General features: G+C 43.2%; 1 protein-coding gene and 1 long non-coding RNA gene across 2 annotated transcripts; both read right to left on the bottom strand.

The window, feature by feature from the left end:
- Positions 1 to 1542: 1542 nt before the first annotated feature.
- On the bottom strand, positions 1543 to 6419 carry LOC103714834 (pectinesterase-like). Its single transcript, XM_008802260.4, has 2 exons — positions 4498 to 6419; positions 1543 to 2442 (listed from the first exon to the last, which is right to left on the bottom strand). Exons 1-2 carry the CDS (start codon positions 5555 to 5557, stop codon positions 1745 to 1747), a joined length of 1758 nt encoding a protein of 585 aa, XP_008800482.2. The 5' UTR covers positions 5558 to 6419; the 3' UTR covers positions 1543 to 1744.
- A 3488-nt stretch (positions 6420 to 9907) lies between these two features.
- LOC120113280 lies at positions 9908 to 11366 on the bottom strand. The gene is made up of 2 exons (XR_005515163.1): positions 10755 to 11366; positions 9908 to 10083 (listed from the first exon to the last, which is right to left on the bottom strand). It is a non-coding gene; the product is annotated as an uncharacterized LOC120113280 (long non-coding RNA).
- Between the last annotated feature and the right edge of the window lie 5969 nt (positions 11367 to 17335).

Here is a 17335-nt window from a genome sequence, read left to right as displayed (position 1 = left end):
TCTTCCACAAGGAAGGTGGGGAGGGCTTGGAGGTGCTATATAATCTCAGAGTCATTGGAAGGTGCTTCCGGTTTTGAAAGTTAGTTAGGGGCGGGAGATGGTGAACGTTTTAGCCGTTGCTCCACGTTTACCGCCAAAATATATGCGTACTAGACCTGTCCCCAAGTACAAAAATATCCTTGGTGAATTGGCCAAACGGCATGCATATCCCTGGCAAGGTTCGAATACAACTTCGTAGCCTTTATCAAAGCATGCTGGTGGGTTAAATTGCTGACTTGTGTTTGGTATTTTCTTAAATTGGAATTGGAAGGTCAGTTTGGGTATTTAGCAGCTGTACAGGTTGTGGTTGTGATGTATACTGAACAAATGGAGACAAATCATCAAGCCATCTAACTTGGGATAGTTGATCTTGTCATGATCTTATCTTTTACCGGGTGTCAATGAACCAACATAGCGTTTGACCAAGCGTGGAGCTCATCAAACCATCCAAATTATCTTATCTCATGTCGTGGTGTCAATACACCAATATAGGTTTTGACCGAGCGAGCACTCTAATTAAGGAATGTGACAACCCAATTATCCAAAGGTGTCGCTCATCCTCAAACACTAGCTTGAAACAAACTAATGTTCACTCGCGTGATGATCTTTCCAAAGTGCAATCACTTGATTGCCCTTTGAGATGGCGATCAAGTCTAATGATGCTGGATGATACGCGATTGCATAGGATGACACATCTCTCAAAGCAACTTAAGATATGATTGGGCAATACATTATGGTCTTTCATGCGAAAAACTTGACTCTACACCTTCAATATGGGAGACAATACGATTACTCCAAGGGGGACAAGTTTTGGAAGAATGGTTGTGGTCCCATTAATCATCTGATGGATGACTATGGGCTTTGGATGTGTATTTTCTCTCATTTATTTTAAATTTTTTATGATCAAATGGAATTTGTATAAATTGATAAATGTCATTGCCACCTTCAGTTAGTTCACCTTTTCTTTTTCTCCGTAAGAGCTCTGAAACTAGAAGATGCGCACATAATGAAGCAGGGTGCGTTTACAACATACCCTAAAATGTAGGGTACGTCTACCAAAAAAAAAGTAGGGTATGCTTACAAAAGGGATAAAATTAAGCAACATGTTGGTAATAACTGGTATTTTCTTTCCCAGAATATAATATCGATACTTCTGTAGACGAGTTATGACCATCCCACCCTAAAGCAAAGATTTTATTATAATATTCTTGCTACTCTGTAGGATTGAATGGAGTTTTTGTTTCTGAAATTCTCACATCAAAGATGCCCAAAACGGGCCACATTGGGCCTTGGACCGTCAACTGGGCCTTCTGCTCCGGGTTACGAGGAAAACCAGAAAAAATTCACATGACCGTCGTCGCAGAGGAAGAGGAAACGTCAAGGTAGCTGGATAAAGCACGGAAGGGACAACAGAACTACGAACCTGAGTTTAATTGTAACCGGCCGACATTGTCCACAAAAACTGAAAATAATTCTCACGGAGATTGAAGAAAGGGAAAAAAAAAAAAAAAACTGAAGTTGACTAACTACAACAGATGCAGGTCAGATCAATTCCAACCCGACTACAACCTGTTATACATACGATAGAACACCATAAAAAGGATATATAACGCTCTTAATTATTGTCATCAAAATGGCACGTAATAGATATATAGAAGAAAACGCTGGTACAGTGCATAGATAGATGAGACACCAACACAACCGATCAAGATGATAGACCCAGGGAGTAGGGAAATCCAGTGGAATCCAACCAATTCGAACCCCCGAGAAGGTTCCCGGGAGCGAACTGCTTTGCTTCTTGGACATCGGTTAAAACCCTGTATCCCTTCCACTTGACCCGGTCTGCCGTCCCGGCACCGGCACCGGTGTTCTTATACTCCCCGTAATACAATGTGTCGAGCCCGAAGGGTACGTTCCACTCGTGCCACCCGGCGGGATCGATCACATCGCTGATTTCCGACTCCATTATCACAGCCCTTGAGTATTCCTTCCATGGCCTCCCGAGGTACGACCGGAACGAGCTCTTAACAGGCTCGAGGTCGGGGGCGGCGGTGATGCGGGAGCGGTGGATGGCGATGCCGGTGGGTTCATTGGGGTCGTCGCGGCCATCAGCGGTGACCATGTTCTTTTGGTTGGCGTTGGGGCGGCGGACCTGGATGTCGCAGTCCTGGAGGACGGTGGCGGCGTTGCCGAAGATGAAGTCGACGGTGCCCTGGATGAGGCAGCTGCGGAAGAAGTGGCGGAGGGAGTGGAGGTAGAGGGTGTCCTGGTAGCCGATGATGTCGCAGTCGTAGAAGGCCGAGAGGTCGGAGCCCACGCGAAGGGCCACCGCCTGGTGCTTCGACGGTCCGGCCGTGTTCTGGATGCGGAGGCCGCGGGCTAGGAACCCTTCGCCCACCACGGCTGCATGGCCAATGCAACATATGAGAGATAAGGTCTAAAAGAACAATAAACAATAGGCAACCGCCATGTATGACTGGATTCAAGGTATGGATAGATATGGTGATAGCCATTCTCTCATCAGAGAGATTCATAGGCTGGCTCAGGAGATAGGTGGCTTGCAGGCAGCAGCCGCAGCACATGTGTTTTGAGAGGCAAACATGGCAGCAGACTAGGTCGCTTCCTTCATCGCCCGGCATTTCAGAGATTTTCTATGGACATCTATAGAAGACATTTTCTCTTCTTTGTACTTTTTATTTTTTCGTGATTTGGCACGATATACTTAAGTTAGAGCTATATAAATTGCCGCATTTACCACCAAAAAAAAAAACATGTTCTCTTATCATTCCTCAACCGCTAGAACAGCGAGGTGGGGTAGGAGGTCATGAGTGGGTGTCGGTGACTCGGGTGTTATAGAAAGCTAGTGAAGTAAGCATTTTTTAACATAACAACTATTTAATGATTTAATTGATAACAACTATTTATTTGATGTGGTTTAAGCATCCATGATGTAACGGGTGGATACTTGCTGCACATTATGAATCACTTATTTTCTTTTTTAAAAAAAAGAAACTTAGCTTTTAAATTTTTAGATGCATGCCTTAATTCCATTTGATGTTTAATCCATAGACAATCAACATGTTATATTTGGTCTCTATACAGTTAAGCATCCTTTTGTAGTAGATGATCATATTTATATTTTTTATATTATTATACAGCAGCATACTTGATCAAGCACTAAATGTAAAGTATCTATCAAAATTAAGAGACAGGAACTCAATCCACATCATGAGTCACCATTAATTGCGATCACTGCGTTGCGGCGTAATCAGCTTTCTTATATAATACACCGACTTCCCACACAAGAATGTAGGACTCGAAGCAGCGTGGCTTTGTCTTTTTTGAGGAAAAATTGGATAAGCAAACGGTTCGGCACAGCAACAATTTGTTGAGAGCTTTGGTATCAATATATTGCAGCGTTGCTTTGTCAAAAGTGGAATAGCTAATTCCTGGTGGTACGTACATTAAAGCTAACAATCTCTCCGGAAATCATGGACTCATGCAACCTAATCTGTTTCTCTCGTTCACTGTTGAGTTGACAAAGGCACAGCATCCCTATTTCTGATTGGGAGCTGATGACGAAAAGAAAAAAAACGGCCTCATTATATAATGAGGGGTAATGAGTAGTGCTTGTTAGCTGCAAATGCATTCAACATACACTGTTTATTATATTCTACGCCGTATAATGCCACAGATTCATGGCATCCTCTCGCAAAACAAGGGCTTGCTATTCTTCCTGAACTTTATTGCATGGTGATCAGCACTTTCTTCCAACCTTCTTTTACAGGGAACTTTTCTAGTTTCTACGGTTGATCCTGTGTAAGCGTAAGGCTTATACAAATGCTACTACGTAAAGCAAACAGTGAAATTGAGTCACGAGACAGAACTGACCTTGTGTCATGGTTGAAAAAAGGATTTAAACTTTTTGAAGAGAAGAAGACGCACCGTCACATGGAGGGATCCACAAAAACATATCGCGTAAAGAGCGGACAAGAAACGTGGAACACGACCGTATGCAAAAAAACAAACAGACCACCTTACATAGAAGACATCACCCGCCCCGAGTTTTCGCCTGCATGCTCACGTCCAGCCCCGGATCTTTAATGCATAGTTTAGCAATTGTTGGGAATTATTGACGTCTGATGCGACAAAACAAGTGCACTGGCACTGGCAGTACCACATCACACCCATTCTAGATCCATCATATTCTCAAATTCCACTGCCGGATCAACTCAATTAAATCGGTTTTTCCCTTCCCCTCTAACTCGGATGGGAAAAATTTTGCCCCCAAATTATCAAATGCAAGTTTGAAGATTCTATAATATGTATTTAATGGTATGGAGGGACTAATATAAGATCTAACGTTATGAAGGACTATGAACAAAATGTAAGAGACGTCAATCAAACGGAGAGATGGAAAAGAGGTAGATTAAAGCGATGGTTAGAGGAGTGACTGACCTAAGGTGGCGGAACGGAAGGTTGTGCTCCCATCCACGACGTTGCGGCTGCCGGTGATGATGGTGGTTTTCCTCCCCTCTCCGATGAACATCAAATTCGTCTTCTTCTTCGGCACCTCCACATTCTCTTCATACGTCCCCGCCGTTATTTGTATCACCCACCTCGTCTTGCTCTTTGCCGGCGCCGCAGCCACCGCCTCTCCCACTGTCTTATAATCCCCGCTCCCGTCCGGTGCCACCACCGCATTCGCTTTCACCTCCCCCGTGGCCTGCAGCAGCCGCCTCCTATCCTTCTTCTCCATCCAATCCGGGAACCCCTCCTCATCGATGTCGAAACCCAGCATCCGCCGTCCCCGGCCGTCCGCCGCCACGTCCGCAGCTGCAATGTCGGCGTCGATCATGTTCTTGATCATGGCGAGGGCGTTGCGGCACATGTGGGTCACGTGCGTGAGGCCGGAGAGGATCTCGCGGCGGAGGCGCCTCTCGACGTCCTCGTAGGAGAAGCCATCGGAACACGACTCCTGGTTGGTCATGGAGGCGCTGACCAGAATCTCAAGGTCGAGGGCATGCCGACGGAGGGGCTTGCCGGCGGGATAGGCCCGGAGGTCGGCGTCTGTGAGGCGGAGCTCGTCGAGTGATTCGTCGAACATCTCGAGGCAGTCATGGAGGGCAGTGCGCTCCCGCGTGGTGAGGTTGGCGTGGGACGCGGAGAGCCTTTCAACGTGGCGGAAGGAGCGCTGGATGGCGGTGATGGTGAGGTTGATGGAGGCGTGGATAACGTCCTTGGGTTTTGAGATGGTCTGGACCAGTGCCGGGTTGGCGGCGACGGCGGAGTAACAGAGGTCGGGGTAGCGAGCGGAGAGGCAGGAGGACCGGAGGATGGCATGGGAGACGGTGGCCTCGTGGGAGGTGACGGCGTGGCGGGCGAGGAGGGTGGAGGCCGTGGCAATGACGGCGGCAATGAGGAGGAAGGAGGTGACGAGGAGGAGGAGGAGCTTTCTCCTCTTCTTTGAGTTATCAAATTGGGAGGTAGTGGAATCGGAATTCTGGTGGCTTGTCATGCTGTGGTGTCTCCTTTGTAGAGAGGAGACTCGGGAATGGGAGGAATGCGAAGGAGAGAATGTGGCTATTTAAGCTGAGAGGAGGGTGTTGCTAATTGAGGACATAGATCCTTGGTTGTTGGGCAATCGGGGTTGTATCTTTCGCGAGAAAGAAGGGTTCGGCTTCTTTCGAGCGTATCCACCGCTGGATCACCCACCGCGCTCTTCCTCTGTCTCTGTCTCACGTCTGAAAACAATCACGTGTGCTAGTGCCTGTTCGCTTGGCTTTTCGACAGCGTCTGGAATCGCTGTGACGAGCAGTTGGTAACTCATATTCTCTTTCAACGCGGACCACGGCATCAGTGTCGCACATTGGACTTATCACATCCGGCCCGTCACGAATGGTTCGAGAAGAGCACTCAACCACCGAAATTTACGGTCCGGAGCCGTGCCCAAGGAGGGGCTTTGGCAGAGCCTCCACCTCCTGAGTTTTTTCAAAAAAAAATTTAATAATAGTATGAGCAAGAAGGAACAAGGTTTGTGAGTATAAGTCCTAACTCACATCTAATTGCTGCAGGCAGGAACCGGATCTTTAATACCACTATCTCAGGAGCTGAGTTGAGAGTGATCAGGGTAGAGAATGGTTATGTGAGATTATGCTTGCAGGTGGATTCATTCTTTTAAAAGATGACTCAGCTATCATAATAGGATGGATTCATTGGCATACCATGGCCACGGACAGACACTTTTTGCTCCAGAACATTTGGTAGTGTGCGAAAGATATTATACCACTTTCAAGGTGAGTCATATCTATCTCGAGGTAAATAAAATTGTGGACTATGTTGCATCTTTTTTTGCCAATTATTCTAGTGAAATATTGTGGATTGGGGATGCAGCCTTGTCACTCTTTCTGGGATATTTTATTTTCTAACTTCTGTGGATGTACTCATACTAGATTTTGATTCATCCGTCCTATTAAAAAAAATAGAAATAGAAATTCTATTCTTTCTTTTTTTTTAAATTTTCGAGAACGGAAAATATGTTTGAATTTTTTAAAAAAAATTTCAATGAGGGTTGACGATGTGGCTAATGACAAGGAAGAGGGAGGGAGGGAGGATGGGACCGGCGATATAGTCGAGGATGAGGGAGAGCTCGATTTTAGGAAGAGAGGCAGTCGATGGAATAGCAAAAAGAAAAAAAATGTGGAAATAGGGCCGGCGACATGACCAGAGATGAGGGATAGACCGACATTGGGTGGAGAGATAGCTAGCGAGGCTCAAGGAGCTGGTGTGCTTGGACGGCAGTGATGGGACTAAGGGCGAGATTAGGTAAAAGACTAGGGGTTAGAGGGAGAAAGGTGAAAACCCACCTTAAAAAAATATGGAAGCAAAATTTTTTTACTCACTTTTTCATGAAATAATGAAAATTGTTAAAAAAAATAAAAAAGCAGGATAACCAAACATATTTTTTTGGATTGGATTATGTATTCTATTTTTTTAAAAAAAGAAAAAAACCACCAAATAGGTCCTCAATCTTTTGTTTATTAGGTGACTTTTCTAAAAAACTTTTTTCACGGTCGATTTGCAAAAATTAGATTGGAATTTCTTACGGTCCGATTTGTATTTAATCTTTTTTAGACAAAATTACCCCTATGTATTTCTAACATCATGCTTTTTTGCATCGGTGCCCAAAAAAATATGGAGCATGATTCTTTTGTGGTGCGCAATTTGTACTGTAGAGAGTTGTGTAGGACTTGATGGCCGCCATCAGAAGATGGACGGCCATCAAACAAGATGACCTTATGTATCATATATGGCGCATCTTATTTGATGGCTATCCATCTTCTGATGATGGTCATTTATATGCTGCACAGCACTCTAAGATGCAAACAGTGCACTGTAGAGGATCCCAACTAAGGCATCCCAAATTATGGTTAGCTTCACATGGTGAGAAAGGCTCGGGAAAGAAGCGTTCCGGAAAGAAGCATCATCATTGTTGGAAGAAGTTGCAACAATGAGGCTTGCGGATCATGAGGATGTCATCCCTAGTGGCGACAAAGAGAAGGGTCGACTCGAGCCTTAGGTGACTGAGGCGGTCGCCTAAAGCCCCCAGCCCACGAAAGGCCCCGCTTTGCCCAGTGCCCATGAGCCCATCCCACTACTGCACAACTTTCACATCCGAAAGCTAGCAGGACAGTGAGCTACCACCTGGCTACACTGCTACAATGCGTTTCCGACAACAGACAGGCTACGAGGCTATAGGTGACTGAGGTGAGGTAACAGGCGGGCAGTGGCTATGAGCCTATGGTAATTGACAAACAACGGACATTTCCTCCCCCTTCTCTCCCTCCTTCTCTACCATTGCTTCTTTTTTTTTTGCCGAAGCTTCTTGGCTTCTTCAGTTCTCCTCTCCCCTCAGACTCTAGTGCTTCTTCAGTTCTTCAGCCCTTCCCTTCTAGGCCGCCCCTGCTCCGGAGTCTGGACCTCCTCTCCAGCTCATCTCGACTCCTCCGACCTCCGGCCTCCGCTCTGGAGTCTAATCCTCCTCGGCTTCTCTCGATCTCGTCAGCGGTCCATGGTCCCACCGTCCTCCAGCTTCAAGAAGCCTTATTGAGTGGCAGCTACGGCATAGAGATACGGTTTTTACTCCTTTGGTGTCGAAGAGATTGATGAGGTTTCTGCTCTCCTTTGTTCTTCCCTCTCTTCCCTTCATTTAGGTGTTTGAATCTTTATTCTTTATGCTTGATAAAGTTTTTGTAATACGAGCAGACTCCCTGTCTCGAGAATCCCCTGCTATGGAAAGTTCTTGATTTTTTTATTTGGTTGCCATTCTTTTGGTCGGTTCCTCGAGATTCCATCTGTTGTTTTATCCTCTGTTCCCTCTCATCTGTTCCTCAAGTTCTTGATTTTTTTTATCCTCTGCTGTTTTTCTTCTTTGTCGTGGGTCCCTTCAACCTGTCAATGAAATTATTGTAGCGTTGCTTCGGCCATTGTTTAATGTATAAATTATTATACTCCTTCTGTATCTTTGATTTTAAAATTTAGGTTGAGTGGGCAAACATCCCCTGATTCTAGTGCAAGATAGAATAAGGCGTGACCTGGATTGTTTAATGTATAAAGGAGCCTTTTTCCAGCTGGTGTCTGTTTTAATTGGTAAAACATTTGTCTTATTTGTAGTTCATGAATATTTACCTCTCCCCCGTAAGCACCTATTTTCCTTTTTCACTATCACCTTGTGTCATTCTGTCACTAGTGTCGTTTTGTGTCATTCTAGCTCTATAATAATTCTCATTTATATGCACCGTGTTCTGTTTTCTGTCCAGTTTGTGGTATACCCATATTCCTGAAAACTACCTTGCTGGGAGATACCTGCCCATTTGTTGATGTTTATTGTTTTGATCAATTTCAAGGTATGTTGATTTTATGTTCCCTTGAATCAGTTCTGATTGGGCATCCTTGTCATGTATGATATTGTGAGGACCCGTGCGGGCGTGTGTTTAGTCCCACATCGGTTATTCGCTGGGTAGATCTTGGGTATTTATACAGGATCAAGAAATCCAAATAATACCTTCCAGCTAACCATTTTGGGTGAGGTCTTGGGTTGTTACAAATGGTATCAGAGCGGACCTGGCCCATAACCTATGTGGACTAGGGAACATTGCAACACGGATCCATTGGGGCTGACCACGGGTCAATCGTGGTATTTGTGATTTGATTTGAATAGATATGAACCCTTAGCCTGACGAGGACGTCAGGACTTGAATGGAGGGAGTCTGTGAGGATCCGTGCGGGCGTATGTTTAGTCCCACATCGGTTATTTGCTGGGTAGATCTTGGGTACTTATACAGGATCAAGAAACTCAAATAATACATTACGGCTAGCCATTTTGGATGAGGTCCTGGATTGTTACAGATATCATTTTATATTATACTAAATTTGTTTTTACTTTGTATAATGTGTTTACAAGTATGTATGTGTTGGGGCCATAAAAAGTTGGATGTGGAAATTCCATTACGAGTTGTCAGAAGAAGGAATAACAAGCCAGGAAATTAACTGATGTTCAAAATCAAATCCTAGGATTTAAGCTGTGAAATTTGAATAAAATCAAATTGGCTATGATGTATGTAGTTAACTTTCCAGCTTTACTTTTTTCATCATTTAAAAAAAAAAAATCTTAGTGAGTTCGTTTTAGGCCTCCAAATATATTGAGCCGTCCTGACAAAAAGAAAAGAGGTGGATTAGAGAGAATGTCACGCCCCGAACCCGAACCTAGGCCCGGGACGCGCCAGACGCCGCACACCCGCACGGCGGACCGCACGGGCGTGCAAGGCTGAATAATCAGACACTCAAGTCACAACATCAGATCACAATATCAATACTAAAAATCTATCATTTATGATAATCAAATCAATAATTCAATTTCAAATGTCTCAAATAAAGTTGATAACATTTATTTACAAGATCAATTACTTATGACAAAATGAATCTAAATCTATCTATGTCCAGTGTCATAAGTCCTCTCCTCCCGAATCCCCCATCAATCATCTCCTGCAATTATGTCAAAAACAGGTATGAGCTACAACAGCTCAGTAGGTAACAACATGCATAAAGTCACGATAACATGTATTAAAGCATATGCAATGTAACTACAGATCATGTGCACAAAATAAATATGATGATCCGCAAACCAATCCGATACTCAAGTAATATATATATACCATCTCAGTCTATCACATCACGCATAACATAATCCACAGATCAAACCGCATGACTACGGCCACATCACCCAGTGGCATGGTCACACCGAAGTGTCAACACTCTGCTCCTAATGGAGCCCTGCACCGCAGTGCTGCACCCCAGGGTGCCCAATCTCTGCTCCTCAGAGCATGCTCCGCAGAGCCAAAACACCCCATAGTGCCGAAACTAGTTCCTCATACAAGTCGACAGGGCCAACGTTTCCACCCCATTGGCGGGAATCCTAGACAATAGTCACGCGGTCTCCAAAATCACATCCACAATTTCCAATAATCAAACTTAATATAAACATAAGTTTTCAAAACCAATATCTACATAATAGATTTTCAGATGATCGATTTCCAGTCAAAAACATGCTTCTAAATAATAATGATGCCAAGAATATAAAACATATCAATATGCTGGAAATAATCATACACATATGCATAATACATGTAAATCATACTTTGAGCAAGGTTACCTACCTGGGCTCGCTTAAAAATCCCTGCCACAGATATCACGAACCCCTGATTAAACATAAATATTAATTATTTAATTAATTAAGAAACATAATTTAAACTAATTCCAATCCCCTAAACTCCTAAGTTCATAGATCCAAGAATAAGTAAACTAGATCCCAAAAATCAGAATTCTTTAGACCCAAACCAATTGTGGCCCAACACAGATTAGGCCCAAATGAACCAAACCAGATTACAGGTCCAAATCAGATCTCGGGCCCAAACCAAACCAGCCCACAAATCCAATCAGACCCAACTCAGCCCAAAAACAGGTCCCTAGCCCAACCCAAACCAGGTCTGACCAGACCAGATTAGATTAAATCTTGACGAACCAGATTACACTCAAATCAGGCTAACCCCAATTTCTGACTCAGATCCAAACCATAACCCAAACCTATTCACTCAAATTCATATCAAACCCAATACAAGGATTAGGTGGAACCGGTTCATAATCTAAACCGGTTCATGGTCTGATCCCCACTTGAGGCACGGAAATCAAAGCAAGGACAAGCACCCAGCCGGAAGAAGAAGAAGAAGAAGAAGAAGAAAAAGAAGGAGAAGAGGAAGAAGAAGGAGAAGAAGAAGAAGAAAGGAAGAAGGGGAGGGGGGGGGGGTGGCTGGTGGCTCCGGTCGGCCCTCGGCGGCCGACCGTGGCCCTCGGCGGCGGCGCTCGGCCAGCCGCCGTCGGCCATCCCACCTTCACGGGTGGCGGAAGAGAAGAAGAAGAAGAGGAGAAGGAGAGGAAGAAAAAGAGGAAAGAGAGGGAGCTCGGGCTGGGAAGCCCGGCCCCCCGTTCGCCCATCTCCGGCCGAACCCGTTTCGGCCGGATTGACCCCGGCCGGCCACCGTCGGCCGGTCAAATCCCAAAAATAAAACTTCTGAAACAGGGGAATGGAACCCGGTTGGCATCCCTCATTTCTCTCCCCTTAAATCCCAAAAAAAAAAAAAAAATAGGTTACCTTTCTCACCTCTAGTCGTCGACGTGTGGTTCTCCGGCGGCGTTGGCGGCTCCGGCGGCGGCAGTGGCAGCTGCTCTCAAGGAAGGGGAAGAAGATGAAGGAAGGGAAAAACCCAATTTTTTGAGGGGTGGGCTCTCAGGGAAGAGAGAAAGAGAGAGAGATAGAGAGGGAGAGGGAAGAGGGGAAGAGGGAAGAGGGAAGAGGGAAGAGGTGGGGGGTGGTGTGCGGAGATCCCGCTGGCCGTTCGGCCGGCGGGTTCATCGTGGGAAGACCACGATGAATAGACTGAAGTCGGCATCCATTGCCGACTTCAGTTCATTGGGCCCAAGAACGGGCCTAATTTCTGGTCTTTACAGAGAAGATGTGGGATTTCAGAAGGGCAAGCATGGTCGGCGATCCAAGCACAGATGTAGTTGAATACAAGGCAATCATCCATCTTCTTCGCCCACCATCTAGGATTTCTTTTTTCCCATGAGCCCTACCATGCCTTTGCAACGAGGCCACTACTAATTTCTCTTGTAAGCCACTCGCACCGTGTCAAGCTTACATTGATTTTGGGCGCCATACACGTTTTGAGTACTATATATTGTTAGCAATATATCTCCTAACTAAATAAATAAATCTATAAATTCAATTAATAAAAAAAAATCTTAAAGGAAATAATATACATGCATATCATTCGGCATCCAAATAATTCTATTTTAATACAAAATAAATCTATTCTAGCACAAAGTAAATCTATGCATTTAATAAGTTTATATCATAGAATTTCAAATCCTACCAATCTACTAATATTAAATTAAAAATAAAGGTAGAAGAAAGTAGCCTGATTGAAAGCAGGTCGAAGCGCGTAGACGCTGTCCCAAAGAAGTATTTGCCCCCACGTACGGGTCACCCGGCAATCCTTCTCGGAGATACGACGACCCTACAACCTCTTCTTCGGCACGTCTCGGAAGAAGTCAAAGCGAACCCGATCGAACTTGCAGATCCAGCAAAGAACGGAATGAAAAGAACTAAATAAACTGAATAAAAATGTAAAAATAAAATTTGGAAGTGGCTAAGAGGGAGAAGAATTTTTTTCAGAATTTTTCCACTATTTTTCTGAAATTTTTCGTGCCTACAAAGAGATGAAATCAAGGGGTTTAAATAGGGGTTTTTACAGGGGCCGTTTGGTCATTTGCGGACGCGTTTTCAAACGCGTCCGTTTTCAAATGCGTAACGCCCGCTGGGCGTTACCTTTTTCTCAAACGCGCACGCGGCCCGAGATTTTGGCCGCGTGCGCATTTAAGTTTTTTTTCAACAATCCCCCACAAAAAAACTTAAATAATTTTAAAATCAAAATAAAATGCTGGATATCTTATATTATGTAATAGATGTAGGTACCTTTCGGTTTGAACCTTCACTTAGTGACAATTGATTACATCTGTGGAGCCAAGGTGGTCTTAACCTTGAACCTCGGTCCATGGCTCAGATTAAATCAACAACACACATAATATAGCCCGATCTGGGTTCTAAGCGGGTTGCGCTATTATGGCCATGCGCAGGTATCTATCATGTGCTTTTTAGGGAATCGCCCATTTTCCATAATCGCGGCCTCACGATTGCACATATAGGTGAGTCCTAATAAGGAAGCTAGCAAGGAAGCTCCTGCCTCTTGGGTCTCGGACTCATTAAGAGTTATACAAACGAACTCATCCTACCGCTTGCTTTTATGAGCACTAGCGCCATAGGGATGAGGAAAACATGAAATAGTGCTCCTCTTAGTCACACTCCGGTTTGTTTCTACCCATTGAACCTTTTAAGGTTGGGTTCCCACCGTGGTGATCTATCTTTATGGGCTAAGCCCCATCCCCCTCGACGACCCTAGAACCACTGTTCTAGATAAACCTTTTGTAAGCTGATCAGCCAAATTATTTTCTGATTTTACAAAATTCAAGGCAATAACATTATTTTTCAATTTATATCTCAATGATTTATGACGTACTTTTAAGTGCCTGTTCATTTTTACATTGGTATTTTCTTGGTTGCACTTATCTATTGCAGATTTACAGTCACAATGTAAGGAGACAGGTGGTAAAGGTGACTCATCTACAGGAAGGTCTATAAGTAGATCTCTGAGCCACTCAGCCTCAGTGCTAGTAGTGTCTAAAGCTATCAGTTCAGACTCCATGGTACTCCTAGATATTAAGGTTTGTTTGGTGGATTTCCAAGACACAGCAGCACCTCCTAGGAGAAAGACGTATCCTGTGGTGGATTTAACATCTATGGTATCGCTGATCCAGTTGGCATCACTATAGCCTTCTAGAACAGCAGGAAACCCACTAAAGTGCAAACTATAGGACTTGGTACCCTTAAGATACCTAAGAATTCTCTCTAATGCTGTCCAATGATCTCTATTTGGATTAACAGTATATCTACTAAGTCTATTTACAGCATATGCTATGTCTGGCCTAGTGTAGTTTGTTAGGAATCCTAGTGAGCCTATGATTTGAGCATATAGGCTTTGAAGGATAGGAGTTCCTAAGTTCTTCTTAAGATGTGTAGAGGGATCAAAGGGAGTAGAGACAGGCTGACAATCCGAATAATTAAATTTATTGAGTATCTTGTCAACATAATGACTTTGGGATAACTCAATTCCATTTGCACTTCTAATTATTTTGGTATTTAAAATTAAGTCAGCTTGTCCCAAGTCTTTCATATCAAACTTATGACTTAAAAATTGTTTTACTTCATCAATTATCTGAAGATCTGTCCCAAAGATCAGTATATCATCTACATAAAGGCACAAGATCACAAATTTGTGTCCAACTCTCTTATGATATACACATTCGTCTGTGCTATTGATTTCAAATCCAAATGTCATTATAGTTTCATCAAATTTCAAATGCCATTGCTTAGGTGCTTGTTTAAGACCATAAAGAGATCTGACTAGTCTGCAAACTTTATTTTCTTGGCCTGGGGTTTTAAATCCCTCTGGTTGGTCCATATAAATTTCTTCATTTAAGTCTCCATTTAGAAAAGCTGTCTTAACATCCATCTGATGAATCACTAATCTATGAATGGAGGCTAATGCTATAAGGACCCTAATAGTAGTTATCCTAGCTACAGGTGCATAAACATCAAAGAAATCTACCCCAGGTCTCTGAGTAAAGCCCTTGGCAACTAATCTAGCCTTAAATTTATCTACAGAGCCATCAGGCCTAAGTTTCTTCTTAAAGATCCATTTGCATCCTATTGTTTTACAACCAGGAGGAAGATCAGTCAATTCCCAAGTATGGTTTTGGATAATTGATTGCATCTCATTGTCCACAGCTTCTCTCCAAAAAGGTGAATCCAAAGATTTCATTGCGTCCTCAAAGGTAGTTGGAGAGTCTTCTATTAGGAAGGTATAAAAATCATCTCCAAATGTTTTCTCTATCCTGGATATTTTACTCCTCCTAGGTTCTGCTTCTACTTCTATTGTTCTTGTCCTTATTCTACTAGAGCTACTAGCTTTACCGCTATCTACTCTAGTCTTAAGTGGAAAGGTGTCTTCAAAATATGTTGCATCTCTGGCTTCTATGATAGTGTTGTTACTAATATCATTTATTTCTGAACTTATTACCAGAAATCTATTGGCATTACTATTGGCTGCATAACCTATGAATATGGCATCCACTGTTTTAGGGCCTATTTTCTTTCTCTTAAAATCAGGTATTTTTACTTTTGCCAAGCACCCCCACACTTTTAAATAGCTAAGATTAGGTTTTCTATGTTTCCAAACTTCATATGGGGTTAGATCATTATTTTTAGAGGGAATTCTATTAAGGATATAACAGGCTGAAACAAGAGCTTCCCCCCACAAATTTTCTGGTACTCCTGAGCTTATAAGCATGGAGTTCACCATATCCATTAAAGTCCTATTCTTCCTTTCTGCTACTCCATTTGATTGGGGAGAATAGGGTGCAGTCACTTCATGAATGATTCCATGATCTTCACAGAATTGAGTTATGTCATTTGATGTATATTCACCTCCCCGATCTGATCTAAGAATTTTAATTTTCTTTTCCTGTTGGTTCTCAGCTTCAATCTTAAAAATTTTAAATTTGCTGAGCACCTCATCCTTGGTTTTAATTAGGTAGATGTAACAGAACTTCGATAGATCATCTATAAATGTTACAAAGTATCTGTTACCTCCCCTAGAAGTTCTACCAGAGTCACAAACATCACTATGAATCAACTCTAATAGATCAGAATCCCTATTAACAGATTTAAAAGGCTTCCTAGGGAGTTTGGCTTCTACACAAGTTTGACATTTCTCATGGTTCTTGAGATCACTTTTTGGTATTAGATTTAGGTTCATAAGTTGCTTAATTGAATTATAATTTACATGACCTAATCTACCATGCCAAATAGAAGGAGGCTCTATATTCATAATCAAAGGATTTTCATTTATTGAAGGAGCTATTACATTCAATTTGAACAATCCTTCACTAAGGAATCCTTTTCCAATAAACATAACACCATGAGAAATTACAACCTTATTGGACTCAAAGACAAGACGAAAGCCTTGCTGGACAAGCAAAGAACCACTAATGAGGTTTCTCCTAACAACTGGAACATGTTGGACGCCGTGCAGTGACAGGACTTTTCCAGAGGTAAGCTTTAAGTCCACACGCCCTACTCCTAACACACGTGCCTCCGAGCTGTTTGCCATGATCACAGCTCCTCCACTTGAGATCTGGTAAGAAGAAAACCAGGAACGATCCGAACAAATATGAATACCAGCTCCGGTATCAATCCACCAATCTAGTGCTTGTAAAGTCATGTTAACTTCAGGAGTGAAGGAAACAGACCTGAAAACTGTCTCAGAGGAGCCAGCGCCGGAAGTCACCATGTTGACTTGAGCACTGGATGTGTGTGGACCCTTCTTCTTAGATTGAAGAGGTGCAGTCTTCTTATAGAAGCACTGTGGAGACAAATGGTTGGTCCGACCACACACATAACAGAAACGAGCACCACCTTCCTCTTTCTTCTTCTTCTGCTCCTGGGATTGAATAGGCTTCCCATTGTAGTGGTGGTTAGGGTTTCTAGGGTTGTAGGGTTTCTTCTTGAAATTCTTACGGAAGGGTCGGTTCTGATTTTTCTTAGGAGGAGCTTCTACATTATATGCATTATTTTTAGATCCAGTAGAGGTATTATTTCTGAGCCTATGCTGCTCTTCAATCCTAATGGAGTTTAAGACTTGGGTTAGGGTGAGAATTCCTTGGGTATGGCTCAGGGTCTTAGCAAAATCAGACCAGGAAGTAGGTAGTTTATCTATCAAACAGGCTACCTGGAATGATTCATCCAAATTGGTTCCATTAGCCCTAAGCTGGTGGATCAGGGTTTCAAATTCATGAATTTGGTCATTCATAGGCTTTGAGTCCACCATCCTAAACTTATTGAAATCGGAGGCCTTGAACCTCTTTACCCCAGCATCATCAAGACCATATTTGCTATCTAGGGTGTCCCAGAGTTCTTTGGCACTCTTGGCTGTGTAATAGATATCATACAGCCTCTCAGAAAGAGCACCTAGAATTCTATGGATACAATGATAATCTATCTCAT

This window comes from Phoenix dactylifera, chromosome 15 (assembly GCF_009389715.1).
Source record: "Phoenix dactylifera cultivar Barhee BC4 chromosome 15, palm_55x_up_171113_PBpolish2nd_filt_p, whole genome shotgun sequence".
Taxonomy (NCBI): Eukaryota; Viridiplantae; Streptophyta; class Magnoliopsida; order Arecales; family Arecaceae; genus Phoenix; species Phoenix dactylifera.
This window is presented reverse-complemented; position numbering and strand designations above follow the sequence as displayed.